This window comes from Pagrus pagrus, assembly GCF_965226575.1.
Source record: "Pagrus pagrus genome assembly, chromosome: 1".
Classification (NCBI taxonomy): Eukaryota; Metazoa; Chordata; class Actinopteri; order Spariformes; family Sparidae; genus Pagrus; species Pagrus pagrus.
In genome coordinates, this window is record NC_140185.1 from 6,912,008 (window position 1) to 6,935,177 (window position 23,170).

Genomic DNA, 23,170 nt, shown 5'->3' on the forward strand with positions numbered 1-23,170 from the left:
CACACAGGTGAAATGCATGGTACAATTAAGCAATTAACATCCAATCAGGCTGAGCAGGCCCAGGGAAGAATCTTTTAATATTTTGCCACAAAAATACCATACAGCACACTGAAAGTTAACATTTATTAAACATATTTTTTATGATCATACTGTTGATTGCCAATTCCCTCTTTTATATTAACATATACAGTCCGATCGGACAGCCACTGAGCCTGATGCTGCTGCCATGTGAAGAGCAGACATGTAATTAGAGCAGTCCTGTCAGGAGCATGAGGTTCAGAGGACCGGCCCTATGTGACATTGACAAGCTAGTGAGATGTAAGAGATGGTGAAACTGCTTTACGCACACCCAGAAGTGAAAAACTGCATTTTTCAGAGCGCACCACTAACACAATAATGAGCTGGCATGGGTCCATGAAGTACAGAACAGTACCAGACACATAGTTATCAGTTGAATGCATTATGGGTAAAGAGCAGGGATGTGCTGGAGGGTAGTCCCAGTTTCCCATCTTCGGTCAATGTGTACATTGGCAAGTAGTGGAAGATAATGAGACAGGATCTTTAAAGAGGAAAAACAAAGCCAATTGGAATGGAGTATTAAATAAAACATTATACAATGCCCATGCATTTGTGTCGTTAATATAAATCAGCCACATGTACAGGATGACACACTAAAGATATCTTTTTCTACTGTGGTCCTTGATCTAAAGAGAGCATAGGTGCCACACTATGGCTTACTGACAGTACCATCAAATACCAAATGAACAACTTTTGAACAGAGAAAGTGTCCAGTGACAGTCACTATGGCTAGACAGACAGAGAAAAGACTGCCATCTGCAGCCACTGAAACACCACAGCAGTGAGCACCTACACTATTAGCACCAACAATGAAGACTGAATAAACAGTGAAGCACTGAACCATGTAATGCATTTAGTAATGTGCAATTCCTTTTCATTGTCATATCAGTGGAGGAGATACCTCATGTTCAACAGTACACCACTGGGTCTGCTTTGAGTCCTCTTTATCACACTTTAGCCTGCCATGTCTGTACTAGTCGGCCATGTAGATAAAGGTCATGTGCAGTGAGAGGGTACAAAAAAAAAGAGGCTGTTTTGAGTTTTCCTGATGACTGTTGAATCTGCTTCTTTCAAGACAGCTCTGAGTGTCATGATTCTGGAAAAAATAAACTGTAGGCACACATAGCGGCAGAGACACTGGCAATTTCAATGGCAAACAAGCAGTATGTTTGTGAAGAAAACAACAAATCTAAAACCTCCAGGGAGGAAACAGGCAAAGATAAGAAGGAGGGACAACTGAGCAGGAAAACAACAAGCCTCGGATGTGCTTGCTTTGCACTGGTGAACACTCACATGTAGACACACGGCCATTAGTTAATAAACTCTATAAACTATTCAAAAATACACAATCATTTGAGCGACATAAAATTTCACTTTAGAAAATAAAAAAGTGCAAATATCACAGCATCTAAAAACTCACTTGTGGGTTTTGTGGCGGATTAAAGAAATGGTTTAGTTCACTTTAGAATAACTGATACATTTTTGGTCCATTTTAAAGATGGAGGCCTGATTACTATCATATTGTATGTTTGTTTTTTGAATGTAGATCTGAATACAGTCTAGAAAAAATGCAGTCATCCTCCAGTTTAATATAAAACATTCAGCCATTATTTTACAATGCACACATACTGTATAAATCTTTTCTGATGAGTATTACAGCAATAAAAAAGATAACTCAGTGAAGTTCTAAGTCATTTTGAAAAAATATAACTCTAAAGTGCTAAATTATAGGTATACTATGCAGGATTTGTTGGTTTCAGTTTGTAAAAACACAAATCAAAGTTGGCCCCTTCTCCCTGGCTCAATGGGAGAGACAGAGAGCGAAAGAGAGCAGCAGCAGTCCGGTAAACTAAGAGAAGTAGGAGGGTCAGAGGGTTAAAACATTAATTTCTGAATCATTCACAGCACAAATAAGCACGGCAACACCTCCGCACAACCTACTGGATTTGGGGAAAATTCAGCTGAATTGCATGTTTCATCCTGTCTACAGTTTGCCTCTCTGCTCTGCATGTGTGAGGCTCAGCCCCATCTTTGGTCAAACAGACACAAAGGCCTGTTGGGGGTTATAAGTGATGATTGAAAGGGATTACTTTTGTCTATACATTCTTTGTAAGGAAAATCCTGCATAGTTTACCTTTAAAACTTAAACTCAGCGGAAAACAAATGCTAAGACAGTACAAAATTACAAATAAAAAGCTTATCTAAGGTTCAAGGACAGCGTCAATAATGTTAAGAATAAAATGTTTTTTCTGTACAGACAATACAATGGAAATCACAGCACAGTCAACTGCAATCATTTAACCTCCCAATGTTTTGAAATAAAGCTTAACTTTATCCCTACTTTACAATTTAAAACTTAAAAAAAAATCAGTCCCTTCTATGACTAGACCCAGTCTAGATATTCTGAAAATATAGGCTCCAGGCCTGTATTATGAGTTCCTGAGTGAAGGTGTCATTTCTTCTCCACTGTCCCAGAGAAGAAAACTCAACCTGTTTGACTGCAAAGTGGATGGAGTTTGCAAGGTGTTACTTATAATAACTTAATCTCCAGCCATATGCTTTGTACCCGCGACTGCCATCTGTAGCTCTAATTAAATAAAAATGCTTTATTGCAAAATGCATCTGACCAAAATCTGGGAACTCTAGAGATGACTAATGAACAGAGAATGACTGGCCAAACCCATTTAACTTGATAGGCTTGTGCTGATAGGCTGTCTCGTGGTGGAGGTGCTGACCTAGCATTTCACCTTGCCTGATATACTGAATTACCACCACTTAAAGCAGCGAAGCAGGTATTGGGTTTGACCAGGACCAAAAAATAACTGATTGAAGGTCAGTTTTTAAGAATCTTAAAACAGTGATATCTAAGAATTTCACTTAGGTGTGCTTGTGTTTACCAACCCAGCTGGTCTGTGGTGCTGAATACCAAAAAGCTACCAATAGACTGACAGGTGTAGGATATGGAGAGCTCAGTCACTCCTTTCTGGAGTCACTCTTCAGTTGTCGGTTGTCACTGTTGCCAGCAGTAACCACAGCTGATGGCAGAATTTCACCTGAGGAAGCAGTGAATCTACAGTGTCATAGTCAGTGGGGGAACGATCATCTACATTTAGTCACTAATGAGATGACTGTGTTTTCAAAAAGCTTGACCACTGCAGCTTTGACTTTCCAAATTGTCACAAATTTAAGTCCCTCTAACTCTTCTCCTGGGCCTGTAGCATGTGTTGTCTGGTAGATCCTGTGCTGGTGCTGCCCAAAGCAGAGCCACCAGCCTGTTTTCTCATCCAGTCCAGCATGAAGAACCGCAGCATCAGGAAGAAGCCTGGGGGAAGAGAGCAGAACCATGGTTCAATCATTCATGTGTTTTCTCTACTTTTTCAGGATCACTGGGCCAAAAGCCTATCTAATAAGTGGAGGGTAGAGAGTCATTCAAGGTAGGTCAAGACAGGTCTCAAATACATCATATCACATTGGTATAGAATAGATTATCCTAGTGAACAACTAATGTGCGGTGTCAGTATATTTGCGTAGGTGACAGCAATGCAATATTAAGTCTTGTAACACCTTAAAATGTGTGAAAATGCAAGTCTCTTGTTGTGATAGTTCTGTGGTATTGTCTCTAAATAATGAGAAAAAATACAAAATAATCCACACAAGTTGATAGGAGCACACAGGCAAACTCCTCATGCTTGCAAAGCTGAGTATAAACATAATATAAGCCCCAAGTGCACTCTGAAATGACTGAAGTCTACTGTAGTCTACTCACTGGAACAAAAAAGTTCGAACACATTACACCTGTTCTTAGATCCCTACATTGTCAAAATCCCGTCAAAACTAGAATTGATTTTAAGATTCTGCTACTTGTATATAAAGCTCTAAATGGCCTCGCACCTCAGTATATAAAAGACATGCTCATCAGATATGAACCAGCAAGAACTCTCAGGTTAACCATCCCTCGTACTAACTCTAGAGCAGGGGAGGCTGCCTTCTGTATCTATGCCCCAAGTAAATGGAACACCCTGCCTGAGGACCTGAGAGACGCTCCTACACTGAGCATTTTTAAAAGCAGGTTAAAAACCTTCCTTTTTTCTAAAGTTTATGACTAAGTTTCTGTGTGTGTGTGTGTGTGTGTGTGTGTGTGTATGTGTATGTGTATGTGTGTGTCTGTGCGTGCGCATGCATGTGTCTGTTCTGTATATTGTAAGATTTGTAAAAGCTGCATGCGCTGGTTCTTTGTATAATTGCACAGACTTTCTGCACTTGTCTTGTATTCATGTTGTCGCTATGTATAAAGCACATTGTGTTACATTGATTTGTATGAAATGTGCTATAGAAATAAAGTTTGATTGATTGATACTGTATAACTGTGTTGAACTGACACAGTATACGCCAAGCACTGACCTTGAAAAGAGTTGAGGATGCAGAACAGGAAGGTTATGAAGTCAGAGAGAGGTCCGTACTCTAGGAAAGTTAGACCCCAAGCTGTCCCAAAGAGGCAGCTGAGACCCCAGATGCTGAGAAAAGCCACACGGTTCTGCCTCCATTCATCCCTGGTGCGGATCTGTCTATACACAAGGAACAGCATCACAATGCCCGAGCACACCAGGACGACCAGGGTTGTCATATTGGTGAAATAGTGGGCCAGCAAGGCCTTGGGGTTGTCTTTCATCCAGCACCTGTAAACAACAAATACATTCTGAGAATGAAAAGCAAATCAACCCGAGGAGGACAAATAAGAAGCCAGATTTACTAAAACTGACATATCACCACTTGGAGTGTGTGACTTGTGTGGCTTTTCAATTGGCACTCTTTGGCAGTGCGTGTCAATTGCGTTTCTATAACCAGTTTAACAGCGCTGAGCTGAGTGCGAGATGGACCTTCTCGAGAGAGGGGCGAAGCCTGCCGGACCCACTTCCAAGAGGGTTGTGGCCATTACTTTGGTAGCTTTGAACTGAACCTCTGTGGTTTGTCGTTCCTGCTAGTGAAACCCACCTTTCCAATTTTGCTTCTTTGTAAAGAAACTAAGAGAGATAAGTTTTAGGAAATGAAATGTGTTTATACATGAACTAGTGGAGCTTTGTTAGCGCTGATCTTCAATAGTTAACGCAGGAAGGAGAAGTATGTATAGTCGCTCCTTTGACCACATTGGTCAAACCACTGCTTTTAAATGTCAATCGAGACATGCGCATCATTAGTTAAAGACACACCTTCAAGTGGGTAGCCCTGTTAACATTGCTACCCACAACAAATCCTTGCCACATTGGGCTGATGTGCCAGGTCAAATTACGTCAAGTCAAGCCCAGCCAGCAAATGTGTATGTCAAAGCCAGTCACACATGTGATTTAATGAGCTTGCTTTTATTTGTACACTATCCAGGCATCAGCTCATACGTTTCTCCACAGCAAATATCTTTATATACAAATAAAGTTACTTACATCTGATGAGGGTTGGATGGTTCATCACATGGCTGCACCTCCCTCATTCCATAAATGTCACCTACTGCAACCAGGATGATTATAGGAACAGCAGGAAGACCTGGAAAAAATTTATAAAGGTCACACATTAATATCACCTTTACCTAAATGTAGCGTAAAGGAGGTTTCTTTTTGGAAATGTTACTTGACTCACTCACCGAAGCCGACCAGGTTCCACACATAGGCCTTTGGGGAGGGGCTGAAAACCACATAGACCAACCAGAAGGTGTGGAAAACTTCTATGCCCATCCAGGCAAAGGAGCTGAGCAGGGCGTAGTGCAGGCCCGCCCCCACCCAGGAACACACACTCTCCCCTCCCACATTGGCCAGGACCCCAGTAAAGAAGAAGAGCCCATTGAGGAGGATCAGAGAGACAGCAAGGCCCAAGTGGATAGGTATGGACTGCTCCTGAGATCGTCTGCTGGAGGGAGAGTGGAATAGAAATCAGAGGGTTACTTAATAATTAAAAATGTATCTTTTTGATAAACTACATAAGCCCTCGAATAGAATTTAATAGAATTACCTCTTCCTACAGAGACAAATGATGAAAACGACACAGCTGATCACAGACACAGCACAGCCGAGAGATGTAATGGCGGTCAGTGCCACAAGGTGGCAGACTGGCCGGGGCTCCAGTTGCTGTCGGGACACAGAGCAATGAGCAGAGCAACAAACACCAAAATGTGTTTCTGTGTATTTTCTTTTTTAATGTTTCCTCACTATAAACAGATAGTTAGTGTCTATATGTGTTAAATCATGTATAAATGGATGTTTGTTGATTGATTTTTTGGTCTTTAACATCAACAATGTTGAGTAGAAAAAGAGAAAACAGCAGAGTATCTGCTGCATGTCTCACCACTAGTATAGAGAAGTAAGTCAGGTGGTTACAGTGGCACTCTGTGTGGTTTGCTCCTTGCTGATGTGTCTCACATCCATCCACCAACCAATTGACCAGTGATGGATCTGCAGAAAGAAAATACTTAATTAACATCATAGGGAGTTACAACAAATACACAGGGAGATACAGACGTATTGTACTTTACAACAACATTGTTTTAAGCGCTCTAACCTTTCCTGGTGTCCCATGAAACACACTTCCTTAGATGCGTTTTCTGAAATAAACAGGGGGGAGAGATGTGAGTAGTAATCATTTCAGGTGCATCATTCGAATCAGTAGCAACTGTAAAAGTTTACATTCATCATTTCCATCCTGCTGCTGAATCTGTAGCGTGTCACCACAGATAGTTCAAGTCACAGTGTAATAATATTAGAGACCAGGTATAGCTGAACTAAACGGACGGTTTGTGGGCTTGTGTGCATCATAGAGAGGAAGCAACAGACTGTCCTGAGCGTATAAACAGCACCATCTGTTTTCACGAGATTTGAGGTAAGAAGAGAAACCCTCAAGTGGTTTCTATGTGTTCTCTGTGCAGAGGTAGACAGTCTGGACCAGACGTCATGGAACTGGAGAGGAGCTTCTTGTTTGTGTAACAGCAGCCGCAGCAAACCACATTTGAGAAGTTTGTGTGTTTATTGACACGTACGTCACACGTTACAGTCAAAACAGAACATTTGCTTCAGTTGTGTTTCAGTTTGAGGGAATAATCTGTGTTCTGCGACAGTAGAGGAAAAATATCCAACTCCACTGTTCATTAAAGCAATACATTCCTGTGGCCACCATTAAACACTGAGCAAGACTCAACCCAAAAAATACAGTATATTCCCGTAACTACTAAACCAAATAATTCAACTGACTGTATGCAGCAACAAATACTTGTTACATTTTGGATGGGACACTTTTATCTAGTGTTTCGCAGATTTTATCTCCATACTTTTCAAACTTTTTTTATGGTTGTTAGAACACTGATCACACTGATAGAGACAAACGGTCTAAAAAACACAAACTTACAGGTATGACATTGTGGTGAAAAACAATCTTAATTGGATCAGACAGATCAGAGATGACCTCGTTCTCCACAGTGATTTCCACGACGTCATCAAGAATCCTGCCCTTCTTGTGACCTTCCTGGAACGCACACAGACACACACACAAGTGCACACACACACACACACACATACATACATACAAACACACACACACACACACACATATACAAACACACACAAACATCTTTACCTGGCCCCTCATATAATAACACCTTTTATACACAGATAAGAAGAGCAAGAGTATTTTAGTCGTTTAGCATTCCCATCAGTACAAATGGTTTATTGTGGATCAAAAAATAGGGGGGGCAGTTGTAGAGGGAAAACAGAGCCTTACCTGGAACAGTGAGTCGTTTTTGAAGAAAGTGCAGACTACTTTGCTGGTCTTTTTTGGTCTTTTTAGAGCGGGGGGGATCTGGACTGTGATAGTGGACTCTGCAGATACACCGTGAGTGACCTGAAAAACAGAGAAAAGCAGCACAGCATTGTACGGTTAGAGATGGCACAACAGGGCCTGGTTTATTCACTTTTAAGATAAATATGTGACAAATGAACAGGGGAACCACCAGCCATAAACCAGCTCACCATACAGTATAGTGAGCATGCATCACGTCCCCATGCTGTCCACAGCTGTAATTAGAAGACGTGCATGTGGATTGCTGGGTAGTCACACAAATGGTCCTATTTTAAGATTGTTCGGAGGAATAAAGTCAGCTTTCAAAGTCCGTCCTCTACTTGTCAGTAAAGTGCTGCTGTCACTCACTTTCATGTGGCTAACCTCACACCTATTTTCTTAACTAAATCACTACCACCCTTGACATGAATGAAAATGTTAAGACAGTTACTCATTCACTGAGTTAAAAACCTGCTATAAAGTGCCCTGATTAAAAATGGACGCTCACAGTCACAGAGTGAAGCAGCCAGTTCAGTTGAGCTGCAGAGTAGGGATAAGTCAGTGCAGTGTCTTCTGTCCACTGCTATGAGGAAAATAGACTTTGAGTGAAAAAAATGAATCTGTGAGTTAATTTCTGAATCAACAGATAACTTTGTATGTGAACTGAGCGACTTTCTACCCATCGCTGCCACTGAACAAAAAATGTTAACTTCTTATATGAAACTAGTTACTTATGAATGATTGCCTATAAAAAAATACTGCTGTTTAATGCATGCTGAAAAAGCTTCCCTTTTGTTCCACAGTTCGAAACAGGCATAAACCCCTTTATTTCTCTTTCTGTTTGTGTGAAAGAGGAAATATGCTTCATTTTTTGAGTACGCAGCGTAAAAATGCAACTCAGACAGAACCGGTGTGTTTTAATGTAGCTGATGTGGCCTGTGTAGACTACAGTGTAGGTTGACACATGACCTGAGACAAGTCAATTCAGTTCATAAGTTTAAAGTTTATTCTTGACTCCACAGCAGTTTATATGTTGATATGATGATTGAAAGCTCCAGAAGAGCTACTAGAAGGATCTTGTACGGAGATTGTTTTCTCGGCTCTAGATTCCATGGTCAAGGATGTACTTTGAACCTCAGCTTTTAAGAGAAGTCTGTAAAATGCTGAGGAAAAATTGAAATTTGAGCATCTACAATTCCATGATGAACTTCATCTGCTTAGGGAGATCACTTCATCCTGAATGTTCAAAAATCTCCACAACTGCTGCTTAATGGACCTTGTGATGAGATTTTCTTACATATCATACATGAATATTGCTTTATCCCTTTAAAGTAAAAAAGTCAAGTTTTAACTCTTCCTCTGTATGTGTCTTACATTTGATGTCACGTTAAAGCCTTTGAAATCCTCCCTCATCTCCACCTCGAAGCTGCGAGCACAGGTATGCTCAACAATCCTGACATCTTGGGACCTCAACACAGAGATAAACACACACATTAACACACACCGCCATGATATTAAGTTAGAAACTGTGGCTTCAGGCCGCTTAGGAGCAAGGTTATGTTTGTTACCCCCACCCTGATACAGTATAAAACTTAGCTTCCTATTTGTCGTCAAGGTTCATGCACTTGAATACACAAAGCTTCACAACGGTGGGCTTGGCAATTAAGAAAAAGCCATATGAGGAGGATGTTGATAAAAACATGAGGAAAAATTACATGTTGACTTGGGTGGATCCCTGGTTTGCCTGATCACATAATGTGGCTGAAAAAAAAAAAAAAAAAAAAAGTTAAAACAACCATTATACATACAAACTCTAAACTCAATAAGAATCTGATTCTTAAGTCTGTTTGTATTACATTTTGATTTCTGGCTAGTTTTGATGCTTTTATTTTGAAGGTGATCCTTACAGACAGATTGTCTGTTTGACTGCGCAAAAGGAAATGTTAACAATCAATGTGGAAAATCTTACTGGATTTACTGAATATAAAACAGAATATAATGGGTTTAATCAAAAAACTTTTCTCTTGCTGAACATATTCCATTTACAGATGTGCAGACAACATCCATTCTCTCTTACTGCAGTTGATGGAGCTTCCATTGAAAATGTAGCCTGTTAGTATATCATGGCTGACCAGATCGTTTTTGATCATTGCATTGGCGATGCCATAGCGTGCATTGGGTTTCTTTGGACCATCAGTCAGATCCGTGCAGCAGGAGCCCTGTAGGCTGGCAGGCCAGCACAGAGTGAGGTTCTTTCCTCCGACCTGTACAACAAAATATGACAAAAACAAAACAAAAACAAACAATTGCCATTAAGCTCTTTAATAAGGACTGCCATGAAGCTACTGTGTCATATACTCTGTGTCTGAGTCTTACACATTTTACGTACACACATTTTAGTAGAACAGCTTACTGTTTCACTTTCAGAACTGATATTGTAGATACCAAAAAAAAAGGATCCTAGTTTTGTTTTCACACCTTCTGCTGTGTAGACTGATGATTACTTGTAATCAGAGGCAAACAGTGTACTTGTCTTTTCAGTACTTTCATTACTGAGCCGGACTGAAGAATGACAGGTGAAGTTATGATAGTGTTTAGATGTGAGAGGTGATGACCCGCTGCATGGACACATACTGCTCATTAAACCCTCATATTGCCTCCTTCCCCCTGTGTCTGATTTACCTGCAGCTTCAACTGGTCCAGCAACGGCTCCCAGTACAGACAGAAGAAACTATCTTTTGATGAATCAAGTCCAAACTGGTCGAGGTGAATTTCACCAGACCGGTTGCATTTGGCTGTGATCTGCCCATGGATGGACAGAGAGCTCTCATTGGCTGAGATTGAAATCCCATTACAGCCTGTGGACAGGTTGACATTGAGGCTCAGGGGGCCTTTGCAATGGCGCCAGGTGCCACAAAAGTTAAAGTCCAAGTCATTTTCACTTGAACCTGAAAGAGACACAAGTAGGAACATTTAAAATGCAGTCTTTGTAAGATTGTGAATGTAAAACTGTCACAACATTGCACATAAACCCACTGAGAAACAGATGAGCTCACACAACAACACATTCACCATAAAAGATTGATTTCATCCAGTTTTGACTGAGTGTTGTTTTTTTGTTTTCTTAAATAAGGAAAATCCAATCTTCGCAAACACATTCTAATGAGCTCAAAGTAAGATGTTGGACTGTAGAAACTTGTGAAAAGATTTTACATGAAAATGTGAAAAAGAAAATTTGTTGTTGTTGAAATTTCAATATAATTGATGCACAAATTATATCAAGTTCAGAATCAGAATCAGTATTCCTTTATTGTCCCACAACGGGGAAATGTGTTTGCCACAGCAGCCAAAGGACAGAATATTTACAAAAAACAATAACAATAGCCAAAAATTAACAATATAAATTAAAAAGGTAAGAAATAGAATAGACTTGTATATACATATAAACATGATATTGTACAAAATTAACAGCAGTGAATTTTTATTTACAATATAAATAATAAATATGGGTATTAAGAAAATTGACAGTGCAGAGTGCAGAGTGAGGTCTATTGGGAGCAGTGCTGATTGTAGTGCTAAGTTTGTGTGATTAAAGAAGTTTGTGTGGATTTGCTTACACCAGTTCACAACTGTGCTTCACACACATTTCAATTACAAGTGCAGAATTAATCTCATGACCTAAACGTGTGTGCATGTATCTATGAGCATGTGCAACATTGATGTTTCAGTGTGGGGAACTGAACATCACAACCTCATAGTCTTACTGATCCTCACTGAAGCCCATACATCCTGCCTTTGCTCAAGACACTTTAACTTATTTGCAACTTAAATTTACAGACAGAGAAGTTACAGAAGTTTAACATCACTGTGTTTTCTTCATGAAGATGGAAAATGTACAGAGCATAGGCTCAAAAATTTGATCAGATCATCCCACAGAGGAAACGTGGTGTATGTTTGAAGTTTCTATCACGTTGTTTTTGATCATCTCTTGAATATCCCTACACATGACATACCACATACAGAAGCAGGCACTATGGAGCTGCAGAGTTCAGCAACATAGTGATGAGAATGAATATGAGGCTAAAAGAGTGTGGTTATCTTACTTGAGGAGAGGAGGATGATCAAGGTGAACACACCCTTCAGATTATCAGTCAGTCGGAGCTCCATTGGTAACTACTGCAGGAAAGAAACAGAGAGCAAATTGTAGTTGTAAAAGAGGAACAAATCTAAAGCTTTCTTCCGGATAGGCAGGGAGAACAGTTAGTCAGCAAGTTAAAAAAACACTGAAACTAACATCTAATAAAATGGAAGATTAAATGAAAATGCATTGTGTGCATTGGCTCATAGTGCTCATAGCTCACTTGCTGCCTTAAAAGGCAAATTTCATTGAAACACAAACATGTCTCACTTTCTTTCTATGTGCAAACACATCCCATATAAAACAAAATGTCCATACCTAGAGGCAGCACAGGCTTGACATAGCACGTTTTTTTAATGATACTATTCTTATCCAGACGCCAGTTCCGTTATCTATGTTCTCTTATCAATGAATACGTATGAGTTCAGGCTCAAAATACACACAGGGACTATTCTGTGCTCTTATCAATGGGCACAGTCTTCCCCTTTAACTGGCACACACACACACACACACACACACACACACACACACGCACGCACACACACACACACACACACACACACACACACACACACACACACACACACACACACACACACACACAATTAGTCTTTCCATTACCCTATAGCAAGCTGATTTTCCTTTCAAAGTAAAGTAAAATACTTTTGATATTAGTATACACTGTAGACATTAAAATATTTAGTATTAGAAGAGAATACAATAGGGACTTAAAGCAGTGATGGTTTAAGAAACAGCCACTGTGGGAGGATGACTGGTTTGCCATTTATGTCATAAAAGTGTTAAGAGGAAATACAATAAGTAGACGTTATGAGAGTCAAAAGTTGCAACCAGATGTTGGAGCCGTCTCTTCAACGTCACTCCCTGAAAAAGAGCCCACTTTGCATAATGTTCAAATTCACAGAGAATCATGTGAGTGTCAGTGTGTCTTACATGTGTCATTTAGCCACACATACGCACATAGATTTCTGTCATTTTCTATTTCTACCAAAGAGTCCGACTCATCCCAGGTTTTATCACACAGACTTTTGAGCTTTACTTGTTTCCCTTATGATAAACCACTTTCCAGCTTTGTCTCCGCACTGGTACATTCACCCAGGGTCACACCTTGTAATTTAACACACAACAAATAAACACTCCATCTATGACTGTGCGGCATTACTATAAAGCATATGTGACAAGGAGAACTTGTCTACACAATGCAGATGCAGACACAGATTTTGGAGGGGAAACAGAGCAGTCGCAGGTGTCCTCAACATCGCAAGACAAACAGGAACCTGTTGAACCACAGACAAAGCAGAAAGGTAGCAAAAGAAAGAAAAAGACAGACAAAAAGACAGAGAGAGGAATATCAAGCTGCACAGCCTCAGGGGTCAGGTGGCTATTTATAAGTACATTCACTGAAACACACACCTGATACTCGAGAAGGACCTAAGCCTTGGAAAATCACACAGCGACGCACAGACTGATAAACATACAAACACAGGGAAGGATGTTTGAGCAATACAGCAAGAACCTACAACTGATTTTTGTACTATGAGACAGATGATCCTTGCACAAAAACCATAAACATTTATCTATTTATTGACGCTGTATTTTTCCAGTCCATTCTTCATGATAAATTGGTGTGATTTGCACGTTTAAAGATCCAATTTTTACCCTAGACTTCAATTAGTCTGATAGTTTTAGCTCTGAGTTCGCTTTTAGGATTTATTCTGATTTACGATTAATTTGATTCATTAGGCTTGTTCAAGCCACACTTTCACAATAAGCCCAACGTTATAGCCTCTTTTCACACATCAGATGACAGCCTCTAAACAGTCCATTGCTTGATGGATCCAATAGCAAAATGGATGACTTCAAATCTAACTTCCTGGTTATTAACTAAAAGACCTGGAAACATGATTATTATTCAACCAGTGACAAGCTAGTTGAGACTGTGGCTGAATGATGCGGGATGTGCATCTGACCCGCATTTAAACATGTGTGTCAATGGTTTAACAAATTCATGTTGTCCTCCTAGTATGACAGTCATGCTCGCCAATCAGAGGTGCGGTGCTCCTCGTGTATCAATCATGCTCATCAGTCAGACATGGCCCAAGGCAACTGTGTATACACATATCAACAACAACACGTGAAACTCAAGTAAAACTTTAGATTTGTGGTGCAGAAAAATTGGCGCCCGCTGATCCAGCAGCAATGAACATTAGAATATAGATCAGTTAATATTTTGATGGTATATCAATGTGGTAATGCTCCATCACATGTTTTAAATCTATTACACAGTGAATATTGAACTGACATTGACTTATAAAAAAAAAATATTGCAAATCGAATCACAGTATCGGTCAGAAAAATCGCAATTCGATTTTTTTCCGAAATCATTAAGCCCTGGTTTCGACCGAACTACTTTCAACCTCTTATGTTTTTTCCTCCTCTCCAACGGATACATTCTGTACAACACTGAAGGGGAAGGCATATAGAGGGTGCTCTAGTAATCATCAAAAGCAGTTTGTCGTCATTGCATAAAGTTTGATCTCTAGTGCAACATACTGTACTTGTCTACTTTGGTTTCACACATTACATTTTCTGTTTCACATTGACTAATTCCTTTGTGCGTGAGAGTTGTTCTACATCTCCAGCTGAAATACTGCATATCTAATATTTTTTATATTTTCCATTAATACATATTCATGACTTATATTGGTCAAAATCAACCATTACAATAGAGTGTTGAGCTGTATTTAAGTAAGATGGACCAACTGAGCTAAAAAATATGATGTGTATTCTGGCAAAGGTGAGTCTCAACTGAAGAACTGAAGTAATATTATCTATCTTTTATTATACTGCTTAAAACCTCAAATGTCTATATTAATATATAACAAAATATAGTATTCATTAATACTATACATAAAAACAACAATACACTATACTAGATATATATATGTAAAGAAAGTGTACAAAGGTCTTGTGAAACTGCAACCTCTGTATATTTCACACGACATGACTTTGTGAGTTTCTTTGTGGTTTTGACACTTCCCTTTTCTATAATTCAAGAGCAACATTAGACGTTTTGAGGAAAGGGTGCTAAAATGTGACTTTACAGTGGTTCTGCGTTAAGGAACTAATGTGCTACACACACACACGCACACACACACACACACTCACACACCTTCGTGCAGAGAGGGGTAGAGCAGTGTTGTGGTTTTAACATGATTCTTTTAAACCTGGTTCTTCACCATGTGCATGCGGCTGCACAGCAATCCGCTTTGTTTCTGAAAAGATGTGGATATGCAGGCTTGTCACATACAGCCTGAGCACTGATTTTAAATATAAATTATGTAAAGCTAAAAGGCTTTTGAGGCTATGAACATAACAGTCAAATATCATGCCGCAGCTGCTAAGAAAGATCAATACAAATCCATAGATAAACAGAAGCAACAGCTTACACATTCAAGCAGCACTATGATGGTCATGAACGTACAAATGTGGTGGCGGTCTACTATGCTGGGACATGCAGAAACTTGCTGGGGTTAAACCATCAGCCACATAGCCCAGCCCAAACCTACTGTATCGGGTAGAGGGGGTTAGGGATTTATTCTACTATCACAGTAAATTCAAGAGTATGTCATTTATATATATATATATATAAATATATATCTGGCAATATTGCAAAACTTTCTTAAATACAATTGAGTAACTGGAGTGCGTAGAGCTCACCCTCAAACTTGAAAGTAGCACTATGACCAAAAAAACCAACAACTTTCAACACATCTCTTGCCCTTTATCAGCAGATGCAGTTTGTTTATTTGGCATGTAGATGGCTTATTTTGTCATTCTGTTATCTAAGAGTGAAACTTCCATGACGACAATGGAGCAAACTCAGTCAGCTCATGAGATGGGACGTAATATGTGACCGAAGGCTACAGACACAGCTAGGAGGATTTTAATTTTTTTCAGTTAAACAAAGACTGAAATGCTTGTTTTTGGAAGAACGACTAAAAGTTTCTGTTCAGCTTCACTCACTTCACCAAGCCAGAAACCTTGTGTAATCATGGACTCAGACCTGAATTTCAGCAGCCACACTAAGACTATTACGAAGTCAGCCTACTATCATATATATATATATATATACACTATCACCTGAATATATCCAGGATAGAAGAACTTATGTCTCAGCAGGATTTGGAAAAACTTGTCCACGCATTTATCTTCAGCAGACTCGACTACTGTAATGCTCTCTTCACACGACTCTCTAAAAAATCCATCAGACAGCTGCAGTTGATTCAGAACGCTGCTGCTCGAGTCCTAACAAGAACCAAAAAAGTAGATCACATCACTCCAGTTCTTAGATCTTTACACTGGCTTCCTTGTCCATCTCCCTTATGCTGATTTGTTACAAACACCACACCATATACAACATAACACAACACAATCCATATTGCAATAAAAGTCACTAATAAGAAAAAAATTAAAGTTATACATTGAATTTTGTCTCAGATGTCTTAATCTCAAACGCCTTCAACAGGAATATATGGGATGTTTTCACAAAGCAATCAGGTTTTATGATAGCTACACAGAATTTTAATAAACTCCAAACTGGCTAAATTTAGACCAAACCAGGAGTGCACAGTCCTGTTTTAGGTTGAAATGATGTCACAAAACTCAACATTCTAGTCATCCAGCATCACACTGGTGGTGAATTTACCCACTGATGCTACTCTTTACGGCTCTGGCTATAATAGGTTTGTTGATGAAGAACCCTTCCAGTTGCACTGAGGAAAACAGTAAACTAGTGTCATCTCACCCACACACAGCGCTACAAGTGTTAACACGCAATGGAAGGCTCAGTTCGCTAGAAATGTTTGAGGGAAGGCGAAAGTGTTCCCACCAACAACACAAAGCCTTTCTGTGAATGTGCATGTGTGCATACGTGTGCCCTGTATGAACGTCTGCAATGTCACACTTTTAAGTTCTTCCTCTCTTACACGTTTCGACTTGCAGAAGTGGCATGAAATGTAAACTCTCTACAATCTCTTACACACTCCCCACGCCCACCCACCCATTGTCCCCGCACGGCGCCCAGGCAGCAATTCAGCACAAGAATTTCCTCTTTTCTTTCACTTCCCAGCTCTTGTGTGTGTGTGTGTGTGTCAGAGTGAGAGGCATTGACCAAAGACTGGCATAAATAGATATGTGTGTGAGTGTATGAAATGCACACTGGAACGCTGCTCACATACCATACACCAAACATTTGTCATCTTTCAGTACCAAGCCCACAGTCATCCTGAAACTTGCTGCTTCAATGCACTCGCCACTCCTACACACATGTAGGATGATACGCATTTATGTGTGAACGCATGCACGCCTATCCTCCCGCAACCCGCACAAGTGTGAACGAGAAAAACCCCCTCAATCCCCTGACCTCACAGTGTGTTGCTTTGTTTCTTCCAGTAAAATGTCTAATGTGCCTTCCCCTCTCCCATCATATAGGGGTGTGACTCACACTGTCAGACTCGGGAGAGCTCAGATATTAATCATCTTCACAAGTCTTGTTTGGCCTCCCGCAGTGGAGTGGCAGCCAAAACACTGTGTGACACAGACAGATGATAAGGGTGACAGACGGAGAGAGTAGGTAGTGAATCAACACCTCTTCAGACATTTTAAATGTCTGAGTCATTCAAAATGTATGGAAGTGTAGCATGTTTAGCTACAACTACTTGATAATTTGACATAAAAGTTTGTACAAACATTCACGGTCCTCAGTGGATGAAGCCAACTGGCTTCTAGTTGATACCCTGACTTCTTCATCAATGCCACTACAAGCTTACCATTTTTGTTTTTTGGGGGAAATGTCTCAACAACCATTGAATGGATTGACATTGGGTTGACATTTGGTTTCCATGGTGCCCAGACAATAAATGCTAATGACTTTAGTGATCAACTGACCTTAAATCACCTGGAATTTGAATCTGTGCAATACTTTTTTTGGGAGCACAAACCTGAAAAACTACACATTGTGCTTAGTGCTATTGTTAGAATGCTAGTAAACACTAGCATAATAACATGCTCAAATAAGATGGTTAACGTCAAATATAATACTCCTACCTACTCCTAAACCTATATTTTAGTTTTTTTAACTGTTATTTCTTTTGCTTTGTTGCTAAAACACATATTCTTATACATACACAATTGCAAAATACATTCATCAGCATTGGAGAAGAAAGCATGGGTTTTAATTAAGAGCAGCAGACTTTGAGACAACCCCTGCCCACGGCATCATTTGGCCATCCAACCTGACCAGCCGGACCGCCCCAGAGAGGAGAGGAAGAGAGTGGGGAAAAGAGCCATCCTAATCAAGCTTGGATTTAAGTCTGCTCCTAGCTAATGTCCAGTCGCAGGAAAATAAAAGGGATAAATGGACCAAACATGGGGGAATCAGAGACTGCTGTGCCTACATCTTTACAGAGACCTCCACCACAACATGCTAGATCAAGCAGTTGCACTCGACGGGTGGACCGTGTTCGGAGCCAGCTCAGGATGAGGAGAGATGGACTCTGTGTTAATATCATTGATGCGTGGTGCCTGTGCATGGTCAACTCTGATGGACAGTGTATACCTAATTTCAAAGTTTTAATGTGAAAATGCCGACCATTTTGTCTACATTCAATGATTCCCAGATGCATATTTAAAAAATGCACTACATAATTATTTCCTAGGTATAGTATATAATAGTACATACTTGCAACCCTGTGTTGCATAGTCGCAAATAAATCACCTTGAACTTTGAAACATCATTGTGAGCATGTTAGCATACCATTATTTAGCTTTTAGCTCAAAGTACTGCTATGCATAAATGCAGCCTCACAGAGCTGCTAGCATATCACACGACTTCTATTAGGACTTCTAATACTGATAGGCTACAGTTGACTTTACTGCCCAGTATTTTACAACAAAAGGTTATTGTCAGAATTGACTATGAATTCTATCAGTGTCAGTTGCATCTCAGATCTCAATTGCAGATCCTGTGATGTACGAGACCTGTTTTCAGTACAGTAAAGTATGCTGAAAATACCACTTCCTGCCCTTCTTAAAGATTTGAGAGCATCTGATTGCCACATTTTTTGTGACTTCTAATCAAGTTTTCTCTTGGAATAAGTCATTGCCATTTTAGGGTAAGCTGACGACAAAGCCTGACTCCAAGAAAAGTTTACATAATTATGTTGCACCCACATTTACAGTGCAGACTGAATCTACGGTTTGGATTTTGCGCTGCAAGAGTTTCAGTTTGCATTTACCCCACTCCCTCTACAAGCAGCGTGAGGGAGCAAAGAATGTGCAAGAGTGATTTCAAGGGACAAAAGCTGCTCTTTGTTGTCAGGCCTTTGAGCTGAAGTGACAGCGAGCTTGAATAAGGGTCAGAGATCACTGGCCAGTTTGGAGGCTGTCTGTTTAAGCCAGTGGTTAAAAGACATGCGCATGCATACACACACAAACAGCTCTTACTTTCTGCTCAGCCAAGGCCAAAATAACAGGCGAGGTACAATGTCTAAAGACCACTTTGAAAAATTATACTTTATAATTGTAAAATGTTTGGCTTATTTTCCATCTCTTAAGAGTTTTCTTCCAAGAGTATCAAAAATAGGAATCAAAATAATGGTAGAGTAAAAAACAACATAGCTATGTTTAGGAAAAGGTCAGGAAAATGTCCATTTTCTTCTGAAGTAACACACTGACCACATTAATCTTTTGTATTAGATGCTGCTGTGGGGAGATTGTGCTGTGTTACAATGTTGTGCACTGCTGCCAACATGGCTGCTGATAAGATTTGGCTTTGTTTTCGTTAGTCGCATTTCAAGAAGCAACTGGCACACTATGGCTGCTGTTTGACATGTTGATTTACAGCATCTTGTATAAGCAGTTAAGGACTTGTGTGTGAAAACAACAGGTTAAAGTCATATACTGAGCAGCTACTGAGAAAGCTTCTGAAAGTGAAGTTCATAACATCTTATTGAAAGTATTCATAACACCTTGGACTTTTTTCTACACACCAGATGCAACAAACATAAAAAATAAAAACCCAACACAGCTGTGTCAAAGCAGGAATGAGCATCAAAGTCCTCTGCACAGAAACATTTCAAGTTGAAGTGGAAGACTAGATGCAATATGGTTGATGTGGAATGCTCCTTAGGCTACACTTGTGTTAGGACCTTGCATTCTTTGTGATAGCACCGTGGCGATACGGTGTGCATGTCTGCACGGATGTGTATGCGTTCCTTTATCTGTATCTTCATGTCCTCTGTGAGGAAATTGGAGGAGCAGGTGGAATGCTGCAGATATTTCCTTCGGGACTATGAATAAATCAATAAAACAACACACACACACACACACACACACACACACACACACGCGGAGAAATGCACAGACAAAAGCCTGCATATTATTGAGCTTCTTTGTGGTTTTGACACTTCCCTTTTCTATAATTCAAGAGCAACTTTAGATGTTTTGAGGAAAGGGTGCTAAGGTGTGACTTCACAGTGGTTCTGCGTTAAGGAACTAATGTGCTACCCACACCTAAGGCCACCCCCAGTGTGGCCTTAGGTGTGGGTCACGAGATGCAGACTGCCATCAGGGGCTTTCTTTTCCTCATTACTATCATGAAAAATGAAGTCATCACAAAAGTGAAGTGAGTCACACATCTACTGCAATATTTGCATTTCAAGGGATGAAGTGTTTAGAAAAAAAAGCCTTCTCGTTTTTGTCTTTTTTTCACTTTCAGTTTCAAACATCAAGCGCTTATCTGATCTGCTTATACTGGTTTACAGATGTTTAATCATGGGGCAATACCCAGGTTTCTTATTTTCACTAGAGGGTTTTTTTTGACTGAGTGAAGTCTTTTGATTGTGCACTTTGGCACAGCCAGGAAACCACATACGAAAGCTGTGAGAGGCAAAGAAAGAAAATTCACAGGGCTTGGCACAACCCAGTTCCTGTAAATAATAATGATCCCAAACCCAAAACACACAGGGGAAAAAATGTAATTGTCGAAATAAAACAGCAATTAATGAATAAATAAGATGTTAACTGGGCCACGGGAGGTGATGTAATTAAAAAAAAAAAAAAATTAACAAAGAGAATGCAAATCAGGCAATATTATTGTTAATTACTAGCGTTATATTGCTAACGTTAATCAATTTAAATCTGGTAAAACGGTGCGTTCATGCTCACTTAAATAACAGCCATAGGCAGCATCATGTTCACCTTGTTATCGCGTTAGTCAACAGGATACGTAATAAATACAATTATTAATATTAATATGGTTTTATATAGAACAGAAATTAAAATTAACTTATAATTTAACAGTGATACCATTTTAACATTTGTTAATGGTCAAAAGGGCTTTAATTGACGTGCTAATGAATCAGACACGCTAAATTAAATGCTAAATTACAGCATTGTAACGTTGTAGCCTAGCTTGTTTCTATAACGTTAGCAATATAACTGACGGTTAGTATTTTTCTTTGGCTTCACTTACCTTGGCAAGTTTCCTTGTGTGAACTGTCTGATGCTCAAAGCCGTCAGTGAAAACTCTGACTCACTGTGTCACACAAACTGGACCCAGTAACAAATGGAAAAGTAGCCGAAAGTGGGAGGGACGCACAATTCCTTTCATATAAACCGAGTCAGGTTGACGGGAGGCAGAAGAAAAACTTAATTCGTATTCACTTGCTTTTTCTCAGGTCAATTCTCACCTTTGTCTTCTACACACTTGAGACAGTTGAATACGTTTTAAAAAATAGAAAGTCCAACGAACAAGTGGCCGGGCTGAGGCGTTGACTGCCGCCGTCACACAGAGCCTCTGCTCGCGGAGAAACTGTCCGTGCGGTGCGGGCGACAGCTTCAGTGAAGGAGGTGCTGTTTCCGGACGTGACTTTCACAATACAATACAAAAAAGAAGAGCAATAAAAAACCCTGCAAACCCTTCACTTGACAGTAGATGACTATTTCAGATCTATGTGGGAATATGCTCAGTATGCTCGACTTGTTCAAAGAAAGCTTGTTTACCTCGCATTTCTTAGATTTCTCAGTCCAGAGTCTCCAGACACAGCTATTTGTCTGAGTCTGTGGGCTAATTTGTCTATGTTCCTGGAAATGTTAATGCCAATCATCAGTGTTATTACGTCTTTTAAACTTTGAATTAGCATTTTTCCTTTGAATATCCGGGGATACAAGAGACAAATAAATCAGCTGTTCATTTCTTATGCATATGTTGACTGCACGGGAAAATGCAGAGGTCAGTTCAATAAGGAACCCATTCCATTACCAACCCAACTATTAATCCAATTCAAGTGGGCTAGGTTGTAGTCACACTAATGTAACATGATTTTTTTCTGACATGTTTTTCCAACCTCACGTTTTGAAGGGTAAGTCACTTCCTGTTTTGACTCTATGATCTGTGTCAAGCTTGACGCTGTCGAGACGCAAGGTGCAGCAGTGGCAGCCGGACAGTCTGGGAGAGCAGCGGAAGCATGCGATCATGGAGAGGACAGCTCAGTCAGCTCAGTCCAAATATTAGACAAACCTCAGCATTTCATTGCCTTGAGTTTTTGTTTTAATGAAGAAATAACCATTTAACAATATCATTGCTTTTGAGCTATAACCACTCTCGACATCATTGAAAATGAGGGCTTGCTCTCTCGAGATTAAATAAAGGTTTAAATAATAATAATAATAATAATAATAATAAGTTTTGCTATTGTAATCTCATCCCCCCTAAAAAATAACAATTGAATAACATTACTCTGATGAGGCTTGTTCCATTCAGGCCTTCAGTCAAGTCAATTTCATACATGCATATGTGCATTAGGATGCTTTGGGAGACCTGTCAACCTCTGGGTCTACCCACGAAGAACACGTCAACTAGGTTATCTGCAAAACCCTTAACAGTGACTTTGTGCGTGATCTATTTTATTTTATTTTCATTTTTCTGTGACACTGATATCAGCTTGCAAGCTAGTGTTAGAACTGCACTCCTTCAATGCCACAAGCAGCTGGCACTCTCACATGTTACCACAGACCACAGCTTCATCTTCAGGAGGCTTTGAACTGTGAGACTCGGACGGA

General features: G+C 39.9%; 1 protein-coding gene across 3 annotated transcripts; it reads right to left on the reverse strand.

Moving 5' to 3' along the window:
• Positions 1–39: 39 nt before the first annotated feature.
• On the reverse strand, positions 40–21,897 carry adgrg1 (adhesion G protein-coupled receptor G1). Of its 3 annotated transcripts, none has more exons than XM_084354776.1 (15): positions 21,799–21,897; positions 11,994–12,066; positions 10,573–10,838; positions 9,968–10,154; positions 9,606–9,651; positions 9,265–9,358; positions 7,834–7,953; positions 7,462–7,578; positions 6,622–6,664; positions 6,409–6,515; positions 6,076–6,191; positions 5,711–5,973; positions 5,514–5,613; positions 4,480–4,754; positions 40–3,400 (listed from the first exon to the last, which is right to left on the reverse strand). In XM_084354776.1, the coding sequence occupies exons 2-15, from the start codon at positions 12,055–12,057 to the stop codon at positions 3,273–3,275; spliced, it is 1,926 nt and encodes a 641-aa protein (XP_084210902.1). In that variant the 5' UTR covers positions 12,058–12,066; positions 21,799–21,897; the 3' UTR covers positions 40–3,272. The 3 variants fall into 3 exon arrangements, with proteins under 3 accessions (XP_084210902.1, XP_084210903.1, XP_084210901.1); XM_084354777.1 differs by having other exon boundaries at positions 5,711–5,970; positions 21,582–21,897; XM_084354775.1 differs by having other exon boundaries at positions 21,582–21,897.
• Positions 21,898–23,170: the final 1,273 nt, after the last annotated feature.